This window comes from Triplophysa dalaica, chromosome 22, assembly GCF_015846415.1.
Source record: "Triplophysa dalaica isolate WHDGS20190420 chromosome 22, ASM1584641v1, whole genome shotgun sequence".
NCBI lineage: Eukaryota > Metazoa > Chordata > Actinopteri > Cypriniformes > Nemacheilidae > Triplophysa > Triplophysa dalaica.
The window spans coordinates 7,472,311-7,495,575 of NC_079563.1; the positions used below are offsets into that span (position 1 = coordinate 7,472,311).

At 37.2% G+C, this 23,265-nt stretch overlaps 4 protein-coding genes across 5 annotated transcripts in view; 2 read left to right on the forward strand and 2 right to left on the reverse strand.

Moving 5' to 3' along the window:
* Positions 1-179: 179 nt before the first annotated feature.
* On the reverse strand, positions 180-1,399 carry fam136a (family with sequence similarity 136 member A). The gene is made up of 3 exons (XM_056736285.1): positions 1,150-1,399; positions 651-791; positions 180-574 (listed from the first exon to the last, which is right to left on the reverse strand). Exons 1-3 carry the CDS (start codon positions 1,234-1,236, stop codon positions 386-388), a joined length of 417 nt encoding a protein of 138 aa, XP_056592263.1. The 5' UTR covers positions 1,237-1,399; the 3' UTR covers positions 180-385.
* A 25-nt stretch (positions 1,400-1,424) lies between these two features.
* pcyox1 (prenylcysteine oxidase 1) lies at positions 1,425-6,900 on the forward strand. The gene is made up of 7 exons (XM_056736281.1): positions 1,425-1,568; positions 2,131-2,275; positions 2,752-2,958; positions 3,041-3,215; positions 3,307-3,518; positions 3,618-3,770; positions 4,818-6,900. The coding sequence occupies exons 2-7, from the start codon at positions 2,164-2,166 to the stop codon at positions 5,486-5,488; spliced, it is 1,530 nt and encodes a 509-aa protein (XP_056592259.1). The 5' UTR covers positions 1,425-1,568; positions 2,131-2,163; the 3' UTR covers positions 5,489-6,900.
* A 164-nt stretch (positions 6,901-7,064) lies between these two features.
* Positions 7,065-10,478, reverse strand: stoml2 (stomatin (EPB72)-like 2). Its single transcript, XM_056736283.1, has 10 exons — positions 10,293-10,478; positions 9,472-9,624; positions 9,291-9,390; positions 9,143-9,201; positions 8,964-9,065; positions 8,725-8,859; positions 8,493-8,637; positions 7,734-7,813; positions 7,469-7,597; positions 7,065-7,371 (listed from the first exon to the last, which is right to left on the reverse strand). The coding sequence occupies exons 1-10, from the start codon at positions 10,335-10,337 to the stop codon at positions 7,240-7,242; spliced, it is 1,080 nt and encodes a 359-aa protein (XP_056592261.1). The 5' UTR covers positions 10,338-10,478; the 3' UTR covers positions 7,065-7,239.
* A 960-nt stretch (positions 10,479-11,438) lies between these two features.
* unc13bb (unc-13 homolog Bb (C. elegans)) overlaps positions 11,439-23,265 on the forward strand; it is a 76,837-nt gene continuing 65,010 nt past the window's right edge. For both annotated transcript variants that reach the window (XM_056736697.1, XM_056736698.1), the window contains exons 1-2: positions 11,439-11,666; positions 19,462-19,491. In XM_056736697.1, the coding sequence (XP_056592675.1) occupies positions 11,645-11,666; positions 19,462-19,491 (52 nt within the window). In that variant the 5' untranslated portion in view covers positions 11,439-11,644. The remainder of the gene's footprint in view (positions 11,667-19,461; positions 19,492-23,265) is intronic.

Sequence of the window (23,265 nt, forward strand, 5' to 3'; positions counted from 1 at the left end):
ATTTTAATAAATAAATCTATAAAGCTTTATTTTAGCAACGATCAAGAGCAAAATAGTTAAGACACTTAGAATAGAAGAATCACACTATAATGCAGGATGCTGCAATTGACCAATCAGAATCGAGTTTTCCACAACGCAGCGTAATAGACATATGTTAATTGCATTAACAAATGGCAAGCTTACTTTTGACCACATTTTTATTGTCTGTACAAAAACCACAAACAACATCAACAGAGAAACAAACACACGCCATTCACTCAAATTGAGGTGAAAGACTTTAGTGACCTTCTCAAGGTCAAGTTCTTACATTCAGTAAAGACATGAGTTCATTTCAACCATTTTCTATAGCCTTGCTTAGTCATAACGAAATACAGCGTTGGCTTCTTCACTGAGGTATAGAGTTCAAGCTTTCCTTCAATTTGTGGGTCATGCTGGGCAGCAGGTTCAGGTGGTCATCCACGCAGCTGCCGACACATTTGTCCATCATCGCCCGCACAGCAGGCTCCTTCGCTCCCGAGTCGAACAGGTCCTTGGCCTTGTCATTACAGTGCATTGTACACCTTGTGAGGCGATCCTGTGGGCAACAATAACTCGTGTTAGTGTGTAACATACGAAAATATTACAGATTGACCCGGTAAAAGTTAACTTACCTGAAATTGTTCAAGCTCACTGGTGACCAGTCCTTGAGCTTTAGCCAATGGTGTGTGACATCGTTCTATACACTGATGCACCTGATTCATAGAGTAACCTGGATTCTCACAGCATTCAGCACTGCAGCGAAACATGCGTCCCTAATATATAGACAAAAATGGTGGTTCATACATTAAATTTATAGATGGAAAGAAGAAGTTTTATTGCCACACTCATATTCACAAATACTCCAGACATTTTAAATATTGTCCTTACATCATTCACATGTTTCCAATAAGCAAATGCATTTTTCATTAATACTTTTTTGGTTGAACAATAAAAATAGTACACAAAGTTATGTTTAATAATATGATGCAAGCTAACTTACACATTATGTCATCATAATAACGTAAAGATCAAACCTGTGTCAATGGACTAACGTTACAGAGATGCCCCTGTAAAACACTCTTGCAGCTCAAAATGTTATTTTTTGGGTTTAATGAGGAAAATAAAGATTACCTGCATTATACGGATGTGATCTTTTTCCAGACTCTGAACCATATCCTCCACTGCTTTCTGCACTCGAGTCTGCTGTGAATCTGCCATTTCTGATCTCAGATTAACTGATTTTGTCACTAATACAGCTGTTTATATCTACAGGCCACTCTACAAAACCATTACTACAATATTAATAATCACTGCTTGAATAAAAACAAAACTGTAGGATTTTTAACAGTAAGGTCACCTCCTACTGTCACTCCAGCGTAAAGCACGCTACATCCGCTCTTGCGTGCATCCCGTTTCCGGTTTAATGTTGCTGGGACGAATCTGCGGCTGCTGGATCGAGCGTTTGTTTACATGCAATACTTTCACAGGGTCTGATCATATTTTTTACAGTCTATGGTCTGATCAGAGTGTTGACTTCTACCTTTGACGAGGTATTTTTTCATTTTGATAAATATTTGACTTATTATTGATTGATTCAATTTTGATTAAATTTAAACACGAAGTGCAAGACAAAAAAGTTGTATTAATGTGGTAGTAAAGTTAGTATTTCGTCGACCTTTGCGCTATAATTATCTGTCATTACTGTCAGCGCGGATTTATTTTTGGTTTTTAACGGTTACGGTTGATAACAATGCAAAATAAAAAAATGGTCGAAATTGTAAATGTGATTTATTCGTGCTCGCCTTAAAACAACAGCGAAACTGTTTTTAATATATATTGATGCAATGATTTGAACATGCTCGCGCATGGCAGGTGTGACGTTAACCGAACACAAGGGCGCGCCCTTTAGTAAAGATTTAATATACTGTAATATTTTTGTTATGCCTTTTAGAGATTAAGCAACACGATAATTTATGTAAATCACGTGATTCACGTCTATTTGAGACAGCAAGTTATATTGAGGATATGTAATTATTGGTATAAAGATGGGCAGGGCTTAACAAATATGTGTATTTATAACTATAATTTTCTTCATTTACTTCTCATGAACAGGTGTCAGTGCTTGTGAAATACTTAATTCCCAGTATGGCTTTGAGAGTCATGTCTTGGAAAACTCTTTTATTTCTTGGGCTTTGTCAAGTTGGACTAAGTGGTCTGGCCACTGCAGCAGATGAGAAAGATCCACCGAAGAAAATTGGTACGTCAACGTTTGTATTAAGTCAAAGAATAAAAATTATTATTCAGTTGGATGAAAGAAAATTGAACAACAATTTTTTCCATTATTTATTCTCCTTGTGTTGCAAAACTTGTATATAACTCTTTATCGCAAAAGAAGATATTTTGTGAAATGTCTCGGTAATTAGTTTTTACACAAAATCAAAGTCAATGGGTGACAGTGTTGTTTGGTTACAAGTGTTCTTCAAAATATCTTCTTTTGTGTTCTGCAAAAGAAAGAAACAGTTTTGACATGCCATGAGGGTGAATATGAATTTCTTTTCCTCAATGCATGTTTTTTTCTATTTTCTTATTTAAAACACTATCAAAAGTATTTACTTCAATGAAAAATGTAAAAAAAATCGAGTTACAGTATCAGCATCAGCCAACAAAAAATCTGTATCGCCCAAAAAGTCCTAGTGCGTATTTTTCTTTACAAAATGTCTTGTTGTCCTACAGCAATAGTTGGGGGAGGTATTGGAGGCTCGGCGGCTGCGTATTTCCTGAGACAAGAATTTGGTCCATCGGTAAAGATCGAGGTGTTTGAGTCGGACACCGTAGGAGGTCGTCTGGCCACTGAGAACATAGGAGGTCACGATTACGAGACTGGCGGAAGCATTATTCACCCGCTCAACCTGCACATGAAGCATATTGTGGACAGACTCGGTTAGGCCTTTGTTCGAGATGCTCAACAGAATTTCTCTGATTGAATCTTGCAGAGCTTTGACTGTTCTTATCCATTCACTAGGACTATCTCCACGACCTGAAATGCCTTCCAAATGGGCAATATTTGACGGAAAGGAACTGATCTTTGAAGAAAGTGACTGGTACATCGTGAATTTCATACGGATGGTGTGGAGATATGGATTGAACTTCATTCGAATGCCCATGTGGATGGAGGGCGTTCTGGAGAAGTTTATGAGGTCAGTATTGTTTTTTTATTTTACAGTTGTAATCGCTGATCCCAGAACATGACTTAAATCTCATCTAAACCCATTTCGTTGTTCTCTGTAGGATATATCAGTACCAGCAGTTTGGCTACTCCTTTTCCAGTATGGAGAAACTTTTGCACGCTATGGGTGGAGAAGATTACATCGCTCTGGTCAATCAGACATTGGAGGAGACCATGCTGGCTGAAGGATTCTCGCAGGTCTTTCTCAATGATATTGTAATGCCTATCACTCGATTTAATTTCGGCCAGACTGTCCGACTCCACGGATTTGTTGGTATGACTGCATTACGAAGGACATTGCTGTGTATATAATAAATATTAGAAATATTTTATGATGCAAGTATTTTGTAAATATGGTGGTCATCTCTCGCAGGAGCCGTGGCGATTTCATCAATGGACTCAGGGTTGTGGGCAGTGGACGGAGGAAACGGAAAGGTTTGTTCCGGGCTTCTTTACCACAGCAAAGCTGAACTTGTACAAGGACGGGTGACATCCATTTCTATGAAGACGAGACCATCCAAACCCGGTATAGTCATTTAATAAACTGTCTTGTAAAAGTAATGATGTGCTTTTGAGTTCTTGCTCTTTATGTGTTTGTGCATTTCAAGTCATGGATGGGACATTTTAAGTTAAAAACCAAAAATTGTATTTCTAACCAAAGGACCTTTTTCACAAGCCTGTGTTCAACGGTCAATCGTAAATCCTCAAAAGTTTTTTTTTTATTTTCCTTTTTTTTTATGTACGTTATAACACTTTACTTTGTATTATATTACCTTTTCATCGAATTACAAAAAAATAGTGTTTCTTAAGCAGCTTCTATTGAAGTCACTGTAAATTTGACATCTTTTGACTGCCGCTACATGCCGACTCTCTGTTCATTTTATTTTGTTGAAAGTAGTAAAAACACTATTGTTGAGTATTTCTTTTGCTATTTGAGAACATGAGAATGCAAAAAAATATTTGTGGTAGTCTCCCATTCACCGCTATAGAAGATTATCCAACTTTGATGACTTCTGCTGCTGAGAAATCCGTAACCGTGAAAAAAGTCTTTATATTAAACCATCTTTTTATATTTAATAAACCCCCCATGATATAGTCCAGACAGCAGAAAAAGATCTGTCTATACACAAATTTTCTATTTTAAAATAGGGAAAAATGAATAGGTTATGGATGTGACAAAAAGGTGTACAATGTGAGAGATGACATACTTTGCAGGATGTCTATGAATTAAAATGCACAAACCAAATGCAATAATAAACAACAAATGGAGAATGTATGACTCTATACACCAAATAATTATTTTAAGTTTCATGTGCCCATTTGTGAGGAATATTGACCGTTATTTACTTAACTTAACCTGACTATGGGAAACTATACATTAAAAACACACACACAAAAAAATGAAAAGACTTCACATGAGAATTGAACCAACACATATTGACATCTGACCAGTATAATTAAAACGTGATTTTTACATCTTTAGCTTGACATTTGCATGGAATTGTCCTGTTGAACTTGTTAAATACATGTCGCCACAATTGTATTCATGGTTCTTATTGTTGCCTTTATTAAGGTTCATCTACAAACTTATACGAAGTGAGTTACGTCAGCGAATCTGGTGCCGCCCAGTCCACGTACGCAATAGTTATTGTTGCCACACCCCTCCACCAGGGCTTATCCGACATCAACTTCTCCGGCTTTTCCCCGCCCATTCCGTCCCATTTCCCCGGCCAGTTCCACACAACGGTGACCACGCTGGTCCACGGCGTGCTCAATGTGTCCTATCTGGGCGTCACGTACAAGCCCGAAGACTTCTTCGTTTCAGACATTTTCACAACGGATAACAAAGCCTCCGTCATCCAGAGCTTGCACTCTATAGACCCGGTTCAGATTCCCAAGGGCTACTCCCGCCCTCCGGCCAGCCAGAAAAAAGTCTGGAAGATTTCCTCCTCCGTTTCAGTGTCTCAGGAGGAACTGAAGAAAGTGTTCCTCTCCTGGGACTCTGTGGTGGAGAAGCGCTGGCTTGCATACCCCTCCTACACCCCGCCGCAGCGTGGAACCCCTCCGTTCATCCTACACAACCAACTGTACTATCTCAACGCTATGGAGCGGGCGGCCAGCGGCATGGAGATGAGCGCAGTCTCCGCCCGGAATCTGGCCCTGCTCGCCCATCACCGCTGGTATCAGCAGACGGACAAAATCGACCAAGAGGATTTGCACATCAAGCTTAGAAGTGAACTTTGAAGCAATGTAGTAAATGTGAAATGATTTATAGCAAAAAGGAAATTTATGTGAGGCAGAATTGTGTTGTATAATGGGAGGGGCTATAAGCTCCTGGATTTGTTTTGCATTTTTGCATTTTCATTTATACAGATACTGATGCGTTTTGACTTTTGACCGTCTCTAAAAGGTCTTTTTTTATCATTTGTTAATTTACTCCATGATCCGACAAGGAAAACCTCAAGGTAGAATCAATTTTGACTTTTGATTTATGACTTGAGTGTTTAAAAGTTAAAGTCACTTATGGTTAAAGGCACCATAGGCTTTCACAGGTGAAGGTCTGTCGAAGGAGTATAGTTCCCAAAAAAGGAAAATTCTCTCATGATTTACATGCCTGCATGACATGTGAGATGTGTTCGACTTCCTTTCTTCTTCAAACGCAGTCACAAGAGTGACAAAATCAGATTATATTTCAAGATGAATGTTTCTCCATATTTGAATTTAGTGCTCAGTTGTGTTTGTTTTGGTTTTAGTTTGGCTAAATAAGCTGAAAATATGAATCATTTTCTCTTACAAACAAACCATTTCACTTTATAAATGACAAATGACTCCAGTTGGTTATTATATAATGTATGTGCTTTTTGGAGCGGCAATATTTTGGGTACCATATAAAGACACCATGACAGGATTATAATATAAGACTAAATTTGAGTGTTCAATTGAAGAAAATAAGTAATAGACCGTATATATGGAATGGCATAAGGTAAATAATGAGAGATTTTTCATTTTACTATATTCCTAATATTAACAGTTACAGCATTGATTTTTTTAACAAATATGAACTAAGATTAGTAAATGTTTAGAAGTTTTGTTCACTGTTAGTTCATGTTAGCTAATGCATCAACTAATTGTTAAAAAATACAACCTTATTGTGAATAATTTTAACCTTATGTCCCTCTGTTTGAATCATTCAAGACAAAAGCCAAAAAAGAAGAGCATTATAGCTATTATTACCATCACAGAAGTTCTGTTAATATACTCGGCCATATAATAATTCTACGAGTGTCATTAAAGATTTGGTACTGTGATTGGCAATGACGAGCTTTAATTTCAATCCAGAATTGCACTTTCACGTATTAAATGTGAAAAAGAATGTTAACAGTTTTTAAATAACAACGAGATGGATTTATATTCATTGGAGTTTGGTCATGTTGGTGGTTGAAATAATATGGTGTAAGGGAAATGTGTTTTAAAGCACCTTGAATCTCAATGTTATAATACAGTGTGATTGTACTGTACTTATCCAAAGTGTTTGACTTGGTCTGATTTTCTGGTAATGTTCCACATATGTATATATGGTAATGTCTTTATTATTTAAATGTGATAAGGAACTTTTAAAAGTGCAAATGATAAATAAATATTGTCAATTAACATAACTTTCATTTACTATAAAGCTGTTTTCCTGATGGATTTGCTATCATAACTGTGATACTTCAATACATAATGTACTCCTCGTGGTGTTAAGAAAAAAAATGAATTCACCCGATTTGTTTATATAATGATGGATGGTCATCTATTAGTACTCAGTCAGAGATTATCATAAGGAGAAACAAAATATCCCAAATTTATTATTATAATGAGAAACAAAAGAGGAACACAACATCACTCACAAACAGTAAAATTCTTTTCACTTTGCCTTCTCTACAACCAAAACATGTCAAGTATAAACAGATTATCTCTCATATCCATTTGCCAGAATGAATTGCTATCAGGAATCAAAATTTCTGTTCAGATTCATCTTCGTTAGCGCTGTTCACATCCAACAGCAGCTCTGTCGTCTCAGGAGTCGTCTTCTCTGTTGCGCTCTGAGCTTGTGTCTTGGCTAAACTTCCGTAAATAGCCATGGCCTGTAAAGATTTGACCGAAAGGAGTCACAGAATTAACCTACTGACAGTATGTTACAACATTTTGAGAATGATTGTCATTATTGAACTTAAGTCAGACCTGAGTGACCATGCTGCTGACATCTCCTGTATTCGAGGGCAGAAGGATTGTGTTGGACTCCTTGGCCAGGTTGGAGAAAGCGGACACGTACTGTTCAGCCACACTTAAAGATGCTGCAGCGTTTCCATTCTGTACAGAAAGTTATATGTAAATAAGATACCCAAGTATTGTGAAACGGTCTGAATCTTGCTATTTTTGATTCCTTGTACAACTGTATTCCTTCACACGTGTGAATTTTAATACTATGAATACGTTTATGATCTACCTTCTGACTGAGCGCTTCAGACAGCACTCTGATGGCTTTGGCTTTTGCTTCAGCTCTGGCCAAAACAGCATTTGCTTCACCTGTATTGAAAAATAAAGATTATACATAATAGAGATATTAAAGGAGTCATAGGGCACGAATACTTGTTTTTCTGTGTCTTTGGTCTGTTATAAGTTCCCCATTCATGTATTAGACACATAAAATTGCTAAATTTAATGTGTCGAAACAAAACATGCATTCGAACACCGAATGCTCACACAGACCTGCCTGAAATGCCTCGTGTAACCACACCCCCCAAAAGTCAGTTTGTGGTATCAATATCGCCCAAATGTATACGCAAGTAAGGTGGGCGTACCTGTCAGTACAATTGCTTGGGAACCTGATGTTCCAAATTTGGTAAGAGGCATATTTTCATCACAGGCTTGCAGTATTCGACCAATCACTACGCACTGGTTAACTGGCCAATCATAGCACACCTCGCTTTTAAGTGATTGAGCTTTGTAAAAAATCTGTGCGTTTCAGAGAGGCAGGGCAAAGAGGAGATACAAACATGCACGTAATGTTAAAATACCGTGTTTTTTAACCTTAAATCGTGTATACACATTGCATTACATCTAAAACTTAAAATGTTTACTCTGTATGGTGTTTTATTTCATTTTTTAAAAACACTTTGGGATTTCAAGTTGACTTTAATGTTAAACAACAAAATTCTGATCTACTAATGTTATTCTTATGGCCAGATCTTCAAAATAAACCCACCAGCTGCTTTGTTAATCTGTTCAGCCTTCTCTCCCTCTGACGCCAGAATCTGAGATTGTTTACGACCCTCCGCCACATTAATGGCTGCTTCCCTGGTTCCTTCTGACTCCAGAACAGTGGCTCTCTTTCTCCTCTCTGCCTCAACCTGAAATGCAATTCACAGTAAATCATATCAGTCATATGATTAATGTGTGATAAAAATCATGCCGGTTTACGAGAATAATTTTCTGACCTGCATTTGCATAGACTCTTTAACCCGTGGGGGGACGTGAATGTCTTTGATCTCATATCGCAGACATCGAATGCCCCAATCATCTGATGCCTGGTTTATAGAATGGACCATATTGGAATTCAAGGACTCTCGCTCCTGTTGGGAGATGATGAAGCGAAATTTATGTTTGCTGAGAAAGATGTAGTACGAGACAAAACAGTTTTAGGACAAACTGTTTTAGTATTAGACACAGTTCTTACCCTAAAGACTTTGTCAAGGGTGAGTTTTCCTAACTCTGATCTCATGGTTGTCTGTGCCAGCTGAGTGACGGCATATTCGGGGTCTTCCACTCCATAGCTGGCCTTTAGAAAAAAATAACCACATTTAAGAAAACAAGGTCAACAGAAACACAGAGTTACGGAATAATGTTATAATTTACCTTAAAAGGGTCAAGTATCCTGAGATACAGAACTCCATCAATCTGTAGTGTCACATTGTCTGAAGGCAACACATATCATATAAATTCCAATAATTAATTTAATTATAGTAATAGAGAAGTGAAACAGATGCCAACATCTTTTACCTACCAAGGGAAACAGCTGACTGTTCTGGCACATCGATCACTATCTCCTTGAGGCTTTGAACATATTTAACTCTGTCCAGGATTGGGATTAAGAAATTAAGACCCTGCAGAAATTAAACGAATGTTAAGTGCTGGAAATGCAAATGATAAACAAATTGAAATCATTTTGGGATCGAGGAACTCACTGGTTCCAGAATTCGGTGGAAACGGCCCATTCTCTCCACCACCCAAGCTTCCTGCTGGGGTACGAACAGAACCACTGTGTTCATTGGGAGGCTGGAAGCCCATCGCTGCTGGGCTCTAGTGCCCCACAAGACCGGCACAGTTTGCCGTGAATGCTGTGTGCAGAAGAGACAGAATACTATAAGATATACAATGAAAGCGATAATGAACAGTAAATGAGAGAGGCCATTCCACATGACCTACATTATTCTTGTATAAATATATTTTTGATAATTTTGGTGAAAAAAAACTATTTTTTACTATTTAAAGGCAATTAATTAAATCAAAAGCAGGTCTACATACTGACAAAATGTTCAAATAGTTCTTTTTGTACTAACAATCTTACAACAGCATTTCCAAATTTCTACATTCGTCAAATTGTCAATTGTCAAATATTCAGTCACAAAATGCAAATTATATAAATCCATATAAATCGACATTTGTTCTTCGCTATACAGACAATAAAATTAGACATTTTTCAGGACAGTAAATAAAGAGATGTTCATAAAGTAAATTAGTTTCTATACTCTCAGTAGTGTTTGACAATAGTCTGATGTCACACAGGTAGCTGATGTTGCAATGATCATTCATTTAAGTGAAATGTTGATATTAAAAGGAAACGGTATCTCTAAAACGTACAAATAATAAAAATAAAATGTATGTCATTGTATTGAAAATTTTGCCGATTTCAAGAGAAGCTCAAGCACATGACAGGCAGAATGTAAATTCAGTTCAAGTGTCAAACACATAAGAGACATTTATCACAGTTACACAAACGTGTTACCTTCAAAAGGCCGCTCCCTGCCCGGCACACCACTGTCCTGAGCATGTTTTACCTGTGCGATAACAGTTGCAAAGATCGTTTTCAAGAAACGAATGAACTCTTTACAGGCTTCTCCTACAAACGTGACCCTTTTGGAGCTGCGGAAATCAAAGTTACAACATCACGCGCGTGCGTCCATGAAACACATCCGGTCGTTTCAGGGAAACCAATGCTGTAAATGTGACGTTCCGGGCAACACGCAGTACAAACGGATAAATGATTATTTTATGACTGATCACTCAAATTATATTGTTCACGCCAGTAAGTTAAAGTATGTGAACGAAAATGTAATCAGGGTTGAGCTTTTTGATTGTTTCATTGTTGACCATAACAGCGATATAACCAATTCAACCACTAGATGGCGATATCGAGAACTACATAGTAATGGTAACTTAGAATAGTTATGGAATATATTATAAATTATAAATAATTGTATTATGTTGTCAAAGTTCGGGAAAAGACACGTGACAACATTCATCAACACACACAATTAGACAATTATATCAGCACAAAGGAGAACTCTACCTGTCCTGTTCATAGAGCTACCTGTCTATTTCTCACTTTATCATCAATATCCACAATGATGCCCCCTTTACAGACTATTCAACGCACAGTATTAACATTAAAAAAAGTTGTGGTTGTTAAATGCTGCTCAGCATACCCAAAATGCCAACTTCTTAATGTTCTAAACGATAAAAGGCTACTGATCAAAATGGGTTCTTGTGCTCTTTTGATGAAATCACGTAAACTGTTAAAAGCTTATTAAAACGTTGACATGATTAATTATGTTGTTATATTTAGGAGGTTGATTTGGTCACTAAACGTCTATTCAAAACTAAAAGCGAAATGGTATTTAAGAAGTCTTCCAAGTTCCTCCAACAAAACGGTGAACAGAAAATATAATTTATCTCAGTTTTGTCTCGCACTTCTGTGAAATTATCAGCGTTACACCTGTTCCTTTTCACTGTTTACCCAGCCGTAGACCACACCCATAATCTCTTCCATTGGTCAACAGTCCAGCACATCCCGCCTTCTTGGTCAGTGGCAAATCTGACGTAATTAAATACCCTGCTAAACCACGCCCCTCATGCGGTGAGTTCTAACACATCCAGTTTAATGATGGCGATGGGACATTTGAAATCAGGACGCGTCACCTGTGGGAAAGTCTTCAGTTACTTCATCGACCCTCGGTAGTGCGCTCACGCGAAGTCAACTAACTTGTGACAACGTTTGAAATGTCACCGGACGGGACGCTTCACAGCTGAGATCCACATGAACACAGGATTTAACCAAGAGGAAAAACTTACGTTGCCATGTCTCTCCTGTGCGTGAGAGGTACGTGCCACGTTAAAAGATGTTTCATGACTTAAAGACTGTGTTTGCACCTGTCAGCTTGCAGTGATTTGACGTTTTTTCTTTAAAAAGTATAGTTTGTTAAACTGGTGGATTTAAGTGTTTTTTATGTCGTGCATAATTAAAACAGCAAGAACTTAGAGGTTTAAATATTATATAATATGAGTGTTCTGGAGTCAACCAGCTGTTTGTCATCATGATGTAATGCCGCTCTACAGCTCAAACAACCAGACGTTATTAAGATAAAGTTAAAGAAAACAATAACAGGGTATGATGAAGAGAAAGCAATGTTATAAAGAAGAAGAATACATTTGATTTCTGAAAAACCTGAAAGATTTGGCATGCTGTTGGTTGAAATACATATTGTGTGATTATTGGTAATCTGTATCCTGGTAGTTTTATACTATAATATATAGCATACTGTGTTTTTGGGATATATTAGTTATAAAACGATCATTTAGCCAGTTGTGAAATCAAGAATTTGACTTTGTCTTATTTTCTTAGTACTGGCATATTAAAAAGAGTAGATTTTCCCTTCTGTCAGCTTTTTGGTCAAAAGCTTTCTAATATTTTTAAGTGATTTAGTATTATTAAATATTGAATTAAGTAATGAGGTGTAATTCTGTTTGTTTTTTATATTTATGTCTCACTAGCTCTTGGCAACTGAATTATTTAATACGTGGATTATAGTTTTATAGATTGAAAATATAATGGTCATCGGCCGTATGCTCTCTAGATAGAAGTATTGGTATAAGCCACTGCGAACAGATTTTCTCACCACAATATAATATATATAATTAAAATAATTCAATATATTTGATTTATACTTATTATGCTTTAAACCAAGCTATATTATAGTATTTAATTAGGTATGTCGTTGTTATAATATGATATTTAGTCATGTTTACCAGCTGATCAGGACCTGTTGAGGGATAGCAGATCAAAGGCCTCGTGTCTCATCTCTCCTCACAAGCTTCACAGGCCTTTTATCTTTGGTCACTGGCAGGTCGCAGATCTCCATTTCCTTTCTTTCTAATCTATACGTTCAATCTACTCTAGTGGCAATGTCTGCTTTGCTTTTTGCTGTCTGAGGTGAAAGTGTATGCTCAATGTCCATACAATATTGCTTGGAGGCTGAGCACACTGCGTGGGTCAGTACTTTTTTACTATTTACTAGTTTTTATTACTTTTTATTACAATTTTACTAAAGTACATTTACCAAATATCTTTATCAGAGTGTTTTTACTTTGGGAAAATGTTTCTTCATTACAGTATATATATAGTTTACTCCACCACAAACACGATTTTTGAATAAAATACTTGAGTAAAGTTAGAAAATACTTTGACCTTTTAATGTCCTTTTTTAATGTTAAAATTGCTGTGTTTTTTTCAAAGGTAGTTTAGTTAAAAGTATGATGTATATGCTATGCTTTATTATGTGTGGAAGTCAAATATTTCCAAAGTATAAACACGATAGAAAGATACTTGATCCCTGAGAGTAAGATACTGAAGCCCTTTACACCTCTGGAGGAGAGACATAGGCCTACTTTTCTTATCCACATCAGCTAATAGGTGCAGGCTAATGTAATGTAAATGGTGACTGTGCTATTTGACAGAGTAACACGAATGAAACCAACTCATTTGTAAGGTTTTGAAAAGAAAATATAACAAACTGCACTAAATCATGCATGGATGTCTTCTGAGTCTTTTGGTTCTATGTGGAACTTTAAAGAGTTTACTTTTAAAGGCTGAAAATTTTAATGAGTTCATCTAAATTTCCTGGTTTTCCAGAACTGTGTCACAATGTTCATGACTCTATTATTCACAGTTTAAAAATCAGTAAGTTAACAGCGAGACGGTCATGGGTGCCACTGCAGATTTTTTTCACCAGTCTTTCCTTCCTTTTTAAAGGGAAATATAAGCAGAACCTTGACCAAACAGGCCTGTAACTATCACATCACCTCCTTTCCTCAGGAACTCATGCTGATTCACTGAAGTGACTGACGTCACGCAAGCAAAAGAATCAACAGAAGCGAACAAATTGGCACAAATACATATACCTGCATACGGATCTCAATTATTGGATGTCACTTATTCAAAGAGACAAAGAAAGTGTTTATGCAGGAACTGGGAGAGGTTAAGAGTTTTTGTTTATTTTAAAAGGTTGTGTTTCCATCTTTCCAAGACTTAAAGAAACTCACAAATGACACATTTCATTTGCAAGTGAAGTTGGTGTTTGTGGGTGGGTCACAGTTCACAAAAGCTTTTCGTTAAGCCTTTCTACGTCTTTCACGTTGTCTTGAGGTTTCCAAATTCTTCTTTGTATGCTTTACTGTGATCACAAATGAAGAAGAAGATTTCACCAGTAGAACAGCTTTTATTATGTAGTATATCGCTTATGTAAAGACAAACACACATAAGTGTAGAAATACATCAAGAGGTTTCGATATTGATGAAGAGAGAATGTCAATATTTGTTGTGTATACAGTGCACCCCGTAACAGCAACAGCAACTCTCGTTCCCATAATGCATTGCTTGTATTTACACTAACCTGAGGAGCGTTTAACGTGATTGGGTTGCCTGACTCAACAGGCCCGCTCTTTTCATCAGGATCATGCTTTTGTTTCTTTATTTATTGCCTTTTAGACAAAAGGCCCATCTCCATGGCGATGTTATTACACACACAAATGAGCAATCTCCAAGCACCCACGTAAGACAGACACACAAAGAAAAGAAAGTACGTCCATGTAGGGTCGCGTGCACTTGCTTCCTTAAAGAATATAAAGGATATGCCCCCCACCTTAACGTCTTAAGTTCGGAATCACAAAATTATGATTTATTGCTTTGTTCAAAGAAGAACCCTTTCAGTATGAGTGATTTTGTCGGTTAGCTTTGCACAATAATTGAATTGGTGCATATTTGCAAAGTTTTATCAAATGATCATCTTTATTGTAGACACTTGGATTGCTCATCTGGTGTGGTGAAGTTTAATTAAAGAGATGATTTTAGTTATCGAACAGATGGCTTTGTATACTTTGGTTTGTTCACTAGGATTGTGTAATGATGTCTGCATTTGGGAAGCATTTATGCATGGATGGCTTTTATAACCCTCATCCACCTGCTTACTGTAACTTCCTGATTTGGGAATTAAGATTGTGCACAATGTTTGGAATTAATTATTAAAAGTGTTGCAGAATGAATAACTTCAGTATAGTTAACTGTAAGAGTAATATTTGGTAACAATTGATTGAATGTGGGTTCTGTATTTGTGTAGCACCAGTCGCTCAGCATATCCTTCTGAGAGACCCAACAGCAATCCTCAACCTGATATATGTTACATGTGCAAAGAGGATGTTTACTTAGAAGTCTTAAGACACGACCATAGCAATAGAGTCAAAAGGCCGGGCGGACTCTCTTAACAAAGTATTATAGATGCAAGCAGAAAAATGGTGGGCCCTGCTTTAAGATACAGCAGTCAATTTAAAGAAACCGTTCACCCAAATATGATTTAATTCATTATTTATGCAACCTTTATTTCATCCTAGGTGTGTATGATGATATCAATATTTTTGAATAAAAATATTATCGCTCTTGCTAGCACCAAAAGAAGCTCCAAAAATAGCATCTATTCATAACACTAACCCACACAACTCCAGATGTTAAATACAATGTCCGTAAGAAAAAAGATTGAAACAAAACTAAATAAGTTTAAAATATTAATGTAAACATAATACATGACTGGACAAGCAAAATGACGGCACGCAAGCTCCACAAGTCTCAACTTTGAATCTCATTGGGTCTCGTATGTTTGGTCATATGAAGCATGATGAAACGTACATACAACGACTATTCACGAGACACATGAGAACCAATGAGATTCAAACTTATCAGCGTGAGTTTGTGTGGCGCAATATTTGATCTTATTGTGCAGGGTTGTGTTTACATTCACTAATTATAACAAAGGAAAAACACTTGCTTAATAAAATTATTAAATTCTAGAATAAACATTTTCTGAATTCGATAAATAAAAACGTTTACTCTCACAAACATATTTTTTTTGCAGCAGAAATCGTTTATTAACCCTTTGGAGTTGTGTGGATTACTTTTACAATGGATAAATGTCCTTTTTGGAGCTTCTAACGGAGCTCTATCCAATGCTATTACAGCACTAGGAAGAGCCATGATACTTTTACAACTACACTGTGTCTACACCGGAGACCTGGCTTGTTCTAATGGGATTGTTGTGCCGCATCGCACCATGTCCAGCATGGATACATATTTTAAATTATAATGGATTCTAATTCGTTCTATTGTCTCTTGTTGCGCCGCGCCGCATCCGGTGTAGACACTGTGTTACTCAAATCGTGTTCGGCTGAAGAAAATAAGTCCTATACACCACGAATGGCATGCAGGTGAGTAAACTAGTATGGATTCAATTTCATATTTGGGTAAACTATTTCTTTACATAAAAGATAAGAAAAAAATGAAGCAATACATTATAATTTAGAAACGGATGTGAAACCTTGACTAATGTAAATCAAAAATAAATGCAGCCTCTCCTAAAATCATTTAAATTACGTTATATTAACCACTGAACCGTGGAATCAAAATGCAGAGGATAAGAGATTTTATACAAACATAGAGAGTGTGTATCTAAAGGTGATGCATCACATTGAAGTGAGTGAGTAGGGGATTGTAAATGTAATCCTCTGGCCATCTGCTGCTGCACTGCCCAGTCATCCAGCAGGCTCCTCCCACCAAACGTAGTGTCGAAAAGTAAACGACTCATGCTGGCAACAACAGCAGCAGATGCTTGGATTTCACTTCCTGCTTTATATTCTGTACTTCCTGCTTTATCTTAATGTTTGCCTGGTGTTCTTATATGCCCAGTTTTAAATGTTGTCCATTTCAGTCAATCCCTGCATTCAGAATCCCATACTGAGAAACTACATACTGATGTAGATAAAATACATACTGTTAAAATTGTATATTCCATATGTGTGGGTGCAATATGGCCACATTCTAGACATACTGCATCATACTCATCTTTTTCATTGTCATGTGACCCATATGCTCTTTGAATTCCTTGCCTGCTGGTTTTTGCTGATATTTTGGACATACTAATCACGATGTGTACTGGTTTTCCCTGCTACGCAAGTAGGAAATCTCAGATGCAGCCCGTGTTTTGGCGTAGCGCCGTTTTATATAATGTTGGGTAGAACATTATGCTGAATAAGGAGGGAATGCAACCCTCAATTCGGCTGCTTCAGCATAGGAAGTCCCACCTTTTAGTAAAAAGAGCCAATCGTCAATCAATAAAGACTGATGATTCTCTGGGGTGGGGTCTACATTTAGTCTTGTGAGGTGCTTGCTATCTTGTATGTATGCAGAGTAGCTGAAGCGATCTCGAAATGTTTAGCGCAATATAAGCGTATCGAAACAAAAGTAACTGTACAGTTTATGTCAGGTCGAAATGTTGTCTGGAAATAAGATATTTAGTTGAGATTTTTGCCAGCCACTTTAGAAATATCGGTCCTCCTCCATTTAGATAGGATTGTTGTCTTGCTTTGACTGAAATATCTACTTGGAGATGTTGCAAACATGGCTGCCGAGTGGCACGACTTCCGTAAACGGATTTCTGCTCCAATGTTGCATGGGAAACTCTGTGACAAGCTTCCTGTTTAGTCACCTCTATCTTAACCTAGCATCTTGTAAATGCTTGAATTTAAACATGCTAATTTATTAGTTTCCGTTATAAGTCGCTCCACAGTAATGTGTGACAATGAGTTTCCACTGACACAGTGGCCCATAACCCAGGGCCATAGAGAAACCTACGTTTTCCTAAGTCATTCAGCTAGAAATGTGGAAAATAGTCAAACGCACTGAAGAGAACCTCAGATAGATTTCATTTGCATCAACCAGTGGGTGGAGGGATTTCTGGATCTTTCTTGGATTTCTAATCTTGTTACATGCGTTATTAACTTTTCTTAACTTAATGTTGATTTAAGTTCGACTTATATATCACTTTTCACAACCCCAGCTTTACAGGAGAAAAGAAAAGTAAAAACAGAAATTCACAGAAAAGGTAGGCCTACAGTGCACAGTGTTTGTAGAACAAGAAAGATCATTCTAATAAAGCGCTGTTAACAGAATTTACCGAAACAGTACGCTAATCTAATATCTAATATCAGCTGTGTACCGGTAAGCAAGCCAACACGGCCCTGTGGCGACAATCCCAAACTCCAATGATAAATAAACGGAGGTCCCCTCTCACGTGTCACATCTGCACTCAGTGTATTTGATTAAAAATGACTAAGTAAATGTTTATTTGTTGAAACCGTTTAGGTCTAGTTTTGCCTCAGACAACATCGTAATGTTCCACAAGGCTCTGTTCAATAGAGTTCTGATCTCATGTGCAATGCATCTCATCTGAGATTTCATGGTGATGTGTTTTCCTAATCCACTGTGATGTCTCGCAGCCTGGCATCCAATCCCAGCATCCATCTGGCATATTCATCCCACAGGCAGAACACGAGGCTCAAGCAGCTATCAAAATTAAATCCTCTAAATCACAGCACAATCCCGTAATAGTTATTGAATGGCTGTGGCCAGGGTCTTGCATTCGGACATGACATGAGCATTGTTCAAAATGGTCGGATGTGAGTTTGTGTTTTGCTCTGAATAACTCATGAAATATAACAAAATGGATGTATGGGAATTACAGAGTGGCACGAAGGAATTTGGAAAACTGTCTTCTATTTTGTTTCTTCATAATAGCTGACCTTTGCACACAGATTTGTGAATTCTCTTAAACAACGTGTTAAGGTGCTTTCGGGTTTTAAGAAAATTTCCCTTGTTGCTTTCGTGTTACTATCCTTTCAATTGCATCAATGAAAGGTGCAATGTGTTAAATATAAGAGTATCTTTTTATAAACATGCAATATAATATTCATAACTTTGTCTTTAGAGGTATATAAAGACACAATGAAGAGTTGTTTTTATTACCTTCCCATTTCTTTTTTCATACAGTGCGGGTCCCTTTGCATAGAATGCGCCATTTTGTTTCTACAGTAGCCCTAAAGGGACAAACTGTTTTACAGAGCGTTTTGTAAATATGTTATCTCCTTCGGCGAAGAAGCAAAAATTTGACGACATCTGAGTTCTGTGAGAGCCTTGGTAGTGCTATGAAATGCAGGGGGGAGTGAGACAATGGTTGCAATTCGCAAACTCACAACTAGGTGCTGCTACATACTGGACATTTAAATACTTTTTTAGTTTTGTAAAAAAATTAACCAAAAGTAAAAAATCTGAAAACCCATCATCACAACCCAACTACTTTCTAGTGTGGCCGCGAAAAACAACGCTGTAACTATAAACTGTACTAAGAGTTTTTGTTCCATTGACTTCCATTCATACCCATGTGAAAAAAATTGCATTTCACTGCGTTCCAAAAGTCAAGTTTGATGAACTCTGACCTCCAAATTAATTTCACGATCTATCGCAATAGAAGATGGAAATGATAATAATAATATCACACAATAAAGCGTAAAAAAACTGAAACAAGACTGAATCCACAATGTGTAAATAAAAACTCAACATATTTTCTGGTTGCTTTCCAAATACACAGGGCTTTTCTTAGAAATATCGCATTCTGAAAGTGTAGTGCGACCAGTGGATTAAACGCAAACATGCATAATTCATATAACGTGTAATGACATGCATGCTTCAATAATATTTTTCTGTGTTTCTGACCAATCTTCTTGTTTTTTTTTTTCAGTTAAGAAAGCCAAACTCCACGGATCAGTAGGTGAGCCAATTCTCTCTCGTATTTTTCTTTTACTTTAAAAGTGATTCAGAGGTATGTAAACGCAACATTTGCTTTTCTCTGGGCAATGGAAATCCTATGCAAATATTCCTAGTTTTGTTGTTCTTGGACAGTGTGATGTTTTGAGACATGAAGGTTTGTTACTGTAACCTACTCCAGTGATTCCCAGCCGTGGCTTTTTGTACCTCAGCAGAATCCTTACAGACTTATGTGTTAATCTTGTCAATTCATTTGAATTAATATTTACATTATTGCAAAATGAAAATTAAAAAATATAAATGTGGTATGATATTCATGATAAGTTCCTGGTTCTGTTCATGTCAGGATCCCAGAGCTTGTATCTTGTGAGCTGGTGTGTAAGATCAGTGTGTGTTAAATCTAAATCCCAACGAGTCTCCCTTGTCTGTAAATCCACACACTGTTGGCAGTGATCATGTGAGCTCGGTGACTGTGTCTCTGGCCAGGAAGTTAGTGCAGGGATATCCTGAGAAGCACTAACCAGGTTATCGCGTGCTACGGGTGTTGACATGAGGAAGGGAGGTGAGAACCAAACATGTAAATAATCCTCCATGTTAGCAGCACAAACGGTGTTCCGGATAGCAATGTCTTGGAAATAGTATTTTTAGATCAAAAATGCAAATCTACAGGTGATGTGTGTGGCGTGACTACAAAAACTTTTTCATATCTATTGGAGGATCTATTGATCGAAATGCAATACAACTGTAAAATATACAAACTATGTCTTCAGATGTGTATGAAGACCTTACATAATGAAGCGTTATGTTTTTATTACCTTAGAATAAGCTATTTCTATTTACATACTAGGTCCACACGACCTTTAATTGACAATAAACCGCTTGCGATTTGGTGGTTGGCTGAGACATTGTGTGTGCAACATGTCAGTGAAGTACAGTTAAATGCTGCTGCCAGAGGGCGCTCTCGCGCACACTCCACATATGGTATGCAGAAGAAGAACCACTGAGTCCTAATTCACCAATTTATTCTATGCCCTCAAAGTATGTACTGTTGTTGTTGTTATGAAAAAGTATATACAATTTATTAGACGGCAAAACCGTATGCACGCACTGGGACAAATGGGTGTGGTTACTGTTGCCTAGACGACACTGTGATTGTTAACAGTAACGACCATCAAAATAAATCCCTTCTTTGCATTTAAGTATTTATTCATTGTGTACCCTATACCTACATGTATTCGTTCTGCGAAGCATTACTCATTTAATTGTAATAATGCAGTGTAGCATCACTAAACTCCGCCTACTCATGGTGTGTTGTGGGTAATATCAACCCTTCGACCATCCATGTATCAGCACTTCGATTTTTTACCCGGAAATCGTAGACCTCCCAGTTACTTTCATCATACTATGATTTTGGACATCCTAATTCTAATTTCGGACTATTTTTACTATTTAGGACGGATAGTATGCGGATAGGGACTCAAGAGGAAATTCCATCTTCCTATCTTTATAAGTGACATCTTTCTATCACTGTTCTTTCGCCTCCTCTGGTATTTTCATTGATAATGATGATGTTTTGATGTCGCTATTTCAAATGCATGTGATAAGCGACTCAATTTCGCAGTGTTTTCAGAACCGTGCCTCACGAACAAGCTGCACATGAAAACATTACGTAATTCTAAATCTAAGATTACGTAATCGCACTTGGCAGATGGATTTAAGCATGATCTTAATGGGAATCGCAAGTAATTGTGCATCCCTGCTATATACACCGTGGGTCCCCTTGCATTGAATTCAGCACGTTGTTTCTACAATAGCCCTAAATGGACAAACTTCTCTACACAACGTGTTTCTTAAGCACTGTTAAACTACATCAAACTCACAGTCATGATAACAGTGATCCAGAAATAACATCCCGCTCACTTTGCTCTATTACTTGATCAAACATGCCGCTTATACCCTTCAAACTGCAATACTGCGTCGCTGGCTCTATTGTGTGAAAAAGTAAACAACTGTTTGAGAATATGGCTGACAGACTGCTGTCTTATAGTTGACAGGTGGCTCTTTTGTGTGGAGAGCATTTATTTGACTTGCTTAAAGCCACTAATATTGTTTGGTCAGTGCCAGACTTGATTCTGTGTCTAAACTTTTGACCTACATTACACTAAACAAATGACCTTATTGAATTGCTTGATTTTTGTATTATAGTTTTAAATGTTTAGGTGGCTTTAGAAGGGTGTGTGTGTGTGTGTGTGTGTGTGTGTACTCTGCATGTAGTTTTCAAGGTTTCTTTCAGGTTGATCAAACCTCAAATCTTCTCGACTGCACCACATGTCATCATCCATTATTGACTCCAAGTTGAGTCTTCCGATACATCACTCAGAAGTAACGCACAGTCGAGAGATGACATTTCCGTTTCAGATCCCTCATGAATCTTGCATAAGGTATGATGGATTGTGAAGTTTGTGTAAATGTGAGTACACATGGGGTATACTTGTATGTTCAGAAAACTTTAGATTCATCAAAAGTTTGTTTTTAATCCGTTCGCAGTCCTACTTTTTGTATTGCTTTGTTTTTGCTTTGCCATTTATTCCATGTCATATGATTCCGAGAATGTTTTTGATGCTATTTTGGCATTTGGTATCTGTTACTTAATCTGTGGATATGAATATTATTAGGGGCCTTGAAGTGCAATTTCAAATGGTCCCAGAAAAGATGTATTTTAGATGTTTGTTAATTCTGATCCCGATGAAGCTTGTTCAAACCTGTGTCTCATCTTTCTGAATATATTGGATTTCTCCCCATGTCTTGTTTGAACTGGTTTGGGTTGTGTTGTCAGGGAATAGCTTGATTCCATTTGTTTCTGTGGTAACCTGAAGAAACAAGGAAACAAACCTGGCAGAGTAAAGCTCTGTTTTTCAATAACTCTCAACATCTTACGGTAACGTGAAACTTTAAAGCTGTGCTTGAATAAAGAAATAAGGCTGTGTGCTCTATGATAAAGGTGATGATAAAAACCTAAAAATGAATTCTTTCTGTTCCAAATCTGAAAAATGTCTTTGTTCTGATGAACACAAAGAAAGATATGCTTGTAGCCAAACAGTTCTTGGCCACCATTAACTACCATAGTAGGAAAACAATCTTTATACATTTCTGTGTTCTGATAAACAACATTTTGAAGTAATACTACGGTAGTCAATGGTGGCTAAGAGCTGTTTGGTAACAAGAACAAAGAAATGTATACAAATTTGAACTTGAGGGTGAGTAAATGATGACCGAATGTTTATATTTGGGTGAACTGTTCCTTTAAGTACAATTACTGCCGTCACTGAATTTATCAGCCAATGATGATTCAAACCCAGCTTTACACATTTTTAGATACATTTTTTTTTTATTCTGTTATAATTTATTATCCCTCAAAATATTTGTAAATCTAAGTGAGTGGGGTTCCAAATTGTTTGGTCACCAACATTCTGCAAAATATCTTCCTGTTATAGATATATCTTCTGTGTAGAATAAAGTCATACAGGTTTGAAATTACATAAGGCTGGTTTGCTGTGAGGATGGAACAGAATGGGGTGGAGGAAAAGTCCATTGGACACCTGTTGTCCAGTGTTATGGCGATATGATGAGAACCCAGACGCAGGCAGGCGAAGGGAGAACATATAATATTTGAGAGGCCAGGTGATGAGGATTTAACAATAATGGAATGATAACAGGAAACAAGTGGGCAGGCCTAAGAGACAAGACTGGAGGACACGTGGCGCACAATAACCACAAA

Excerpts from the sequence above, each read along its gene's own strand:
- fam136a (XM_056736285.1), bottom strand. The coding sequence starts at position 1,236 with ATGGCAGATTCACAGCAGACTCGAGTGCAGAAAGCAGTGGAGGATATG. Across the intron at positions 792-1,149 it reads ATCACATCCGTATAATGCAG|GGACGCATGTTTCGCTGCAG; the intron begins GTAATCTTTATT and ends TCTATATATTAG. Across the intron at positions 575-650 it reads GTGAGCTTGAACAATTTCAG|GATCGCCTCACAAGGTGTAC; the intron begins GTAAGTTAACTT and ends TGTTGCCCACAG.
- pcyox1 (XM_056736281.1), top strand. The coding sequence starts at position 2,164 with ATGGCTTTGAGAGTCATGTCTTGGAAAACTCTTTTATTTCTTGGGCTT. Across the intron at positions 2,276-2,751 it reads AGATCCACCGAAGAAAATTG|CAATAGTTGGGGGAGGTATT; the intron begins GTACGTCAACGT and ends GTTGTCCTACAG. Across the intron at positions 3,771-4,817 it reads GACGAGACCATCCAAACCCG|GTTCATCTACAAACTTATAC; the intron begins GTATAGTCATTT and ends GCCTTTATTAAG.
- stoml2 (XM_056736283.1), bottom strand. The coding sequence starts at position 10,337 with ATGCTCAGGACAGTGGTGTGCCGGGCAGGGAGCGGCCTTTTGAAG. Across the intron at positions 7,598-7,733 it reads CTGAAGCGCTCAGTCAGAAG|AATGGAAACGCTGCAGCATC; the intron begins GTAGATCATAAA and ends CTTTCTGTACAG. Across the intron at positions 7,372-7,468 it reads TCAGCAGCATGGTCACTCAG|GCCATGGCTATTTACGGAAG; the intron begins GTCTGACTTAAG and ends AAATCTTTACAG.